Source organism: Solanum tuberosum, unplaced genomic scaffold (assembly GCF_000226075.1).
Source record: "Solanum tuberosum cultivar DM 1-3 516 R44 unplaced genomic scaffold, SolTub_3.0 scf00185, whole genome shotgun sequence".
NCBI lineage: Eukaryota > Viridiplantae > Streptophyta > Magnoliopsida > Solanales > Solanaceae > Solanum > Solanum tuberosum.
The window spans coordinates 1,068,010-1,069,327 of record NW_006239122.1 but is presented as its reverse complement, the minus strand read 5'-3'; the positions used below and the strand labels follow the sequence as shown (position 1 = coordinate 1,069,327).

At 35.0% G+C, this 1,318-nt stretch overlaps 1 protein-coding gene across 1 annotated transcript; it reads right to left on the bottom strand.

Annotated features, from left to right (window-relative positions):
* LOC107062100 (uncharacterized) lies at window positions 1-675 on the bottom strand. Its single transcript, XM_015312331.1, has one exon. The coding sequence runs from the start codon at window positions 673-675 to the stop codon at window positions 1-3; it is 675 nt and encodes a 224-aa protein (XP_015167817.1).
* Between the last annotated feature and the right edge of the window lie 643 nt (window positions 676-1,318).

The window sequence follows — 1,318 nt, the reverse complement described above, 5'->3', positions numbered from 1 at the left end:
TCATTGTTGAAGTAGAGTTGAAACATGATTGACAATACCAATATCACAACAAAGTTGAAGAGGAAGATTGTCTTCTCTTTCTAATCTGTTTTTGTTCAAATGAGGCACTTTGTAGTTGTTGCCTCCATTATCTTTCATCACCTCAATCATACAAGATTGTAAAGTAAGAAATACATGGTTGAGTTGTTCAACCTTCATTTCATCAAAAGATCTTTCCACCGCTTCCACTAATTCATCAACATTTGAAGGAGCCTTTTGATATTGAAGAGATTGGATTGCTCTAAAAAATCCAAGGTCCAACACATTTAAATCAGGGCTGTTAGGTGGTTGAAAACATAGACAAATGTCGAATCCATCTTTTTGGGCAGCCTCAACAAATTCCAAATCATTGACACCAATATGTGGTCTTGCATTATCTTGTTGTATAAAGATAGGAATGTTTGAATCTGAAGCTGGCCATTTTGATCTAATGGCAGGAAGAACTTTCTCAATCAAACAAGCCCTAGTGATATCTATAGTTACTGATAGAATAGGTTTTGTTTCGAGAGTTCTTGCTTTTCGATTTTTGCTATTCCGCTTAGCTGGTTCCTTAACTACAAATGGAAAAATACCCATTTTTCCAGAAAATAGCTCAATTCCATTTTCATCAAATCGAGGATGAGCAACAGCAGCCATAAACATAACTTTTGGAATAAAGTTTTACTTTTGCAAGAGCGATATGGATCAGGCTCATATTCTTCAGGAAGTAGGTAGTACCTTTCACTCTTTTTAGCTTAAAAAAACCATTTCTCGTCAATGTGAACATAATTAAACATATTCACAAATTTCGGATTTGTCTGAATTGTACTCTGATCAAGCATTGAAAAACAAAATTCAAGTCGTACCTTCTTATTTTGTTTGGTTAGTTGAGGCTTAATGGAATTGGTATGTGTTCGAATAGTGCCATCTTTTATCCGTCGAAAGACAGTTGATTTTGCCATGTTCATCGCAAAAGCCAGAGATCGAATATTTGTTCGACGACAAAGTGGAATTTTTTTAACTTGATTAATGTCAACTTCCACCCGTTTTCTTCCAACTCTGCCTACAAGTTTCGAAGACACATCCAACGGTGTACCATTATCAACATATGATTTACATTGCTTTCAAATGCGTAAAATAGTTCTTCTTGATTTGTTGAACAAAATACCAGCTTGTTTTAAAGATCCATATTTGAGTTTTCCTTCCTTGCTTTCTTTCAAAAGCCAATCTGTAATGGCTTGACGTTCTTCAAATTTTAATCGCTTGTTTCTAGTGGTTGGATCTTCCGAAAATACAACTA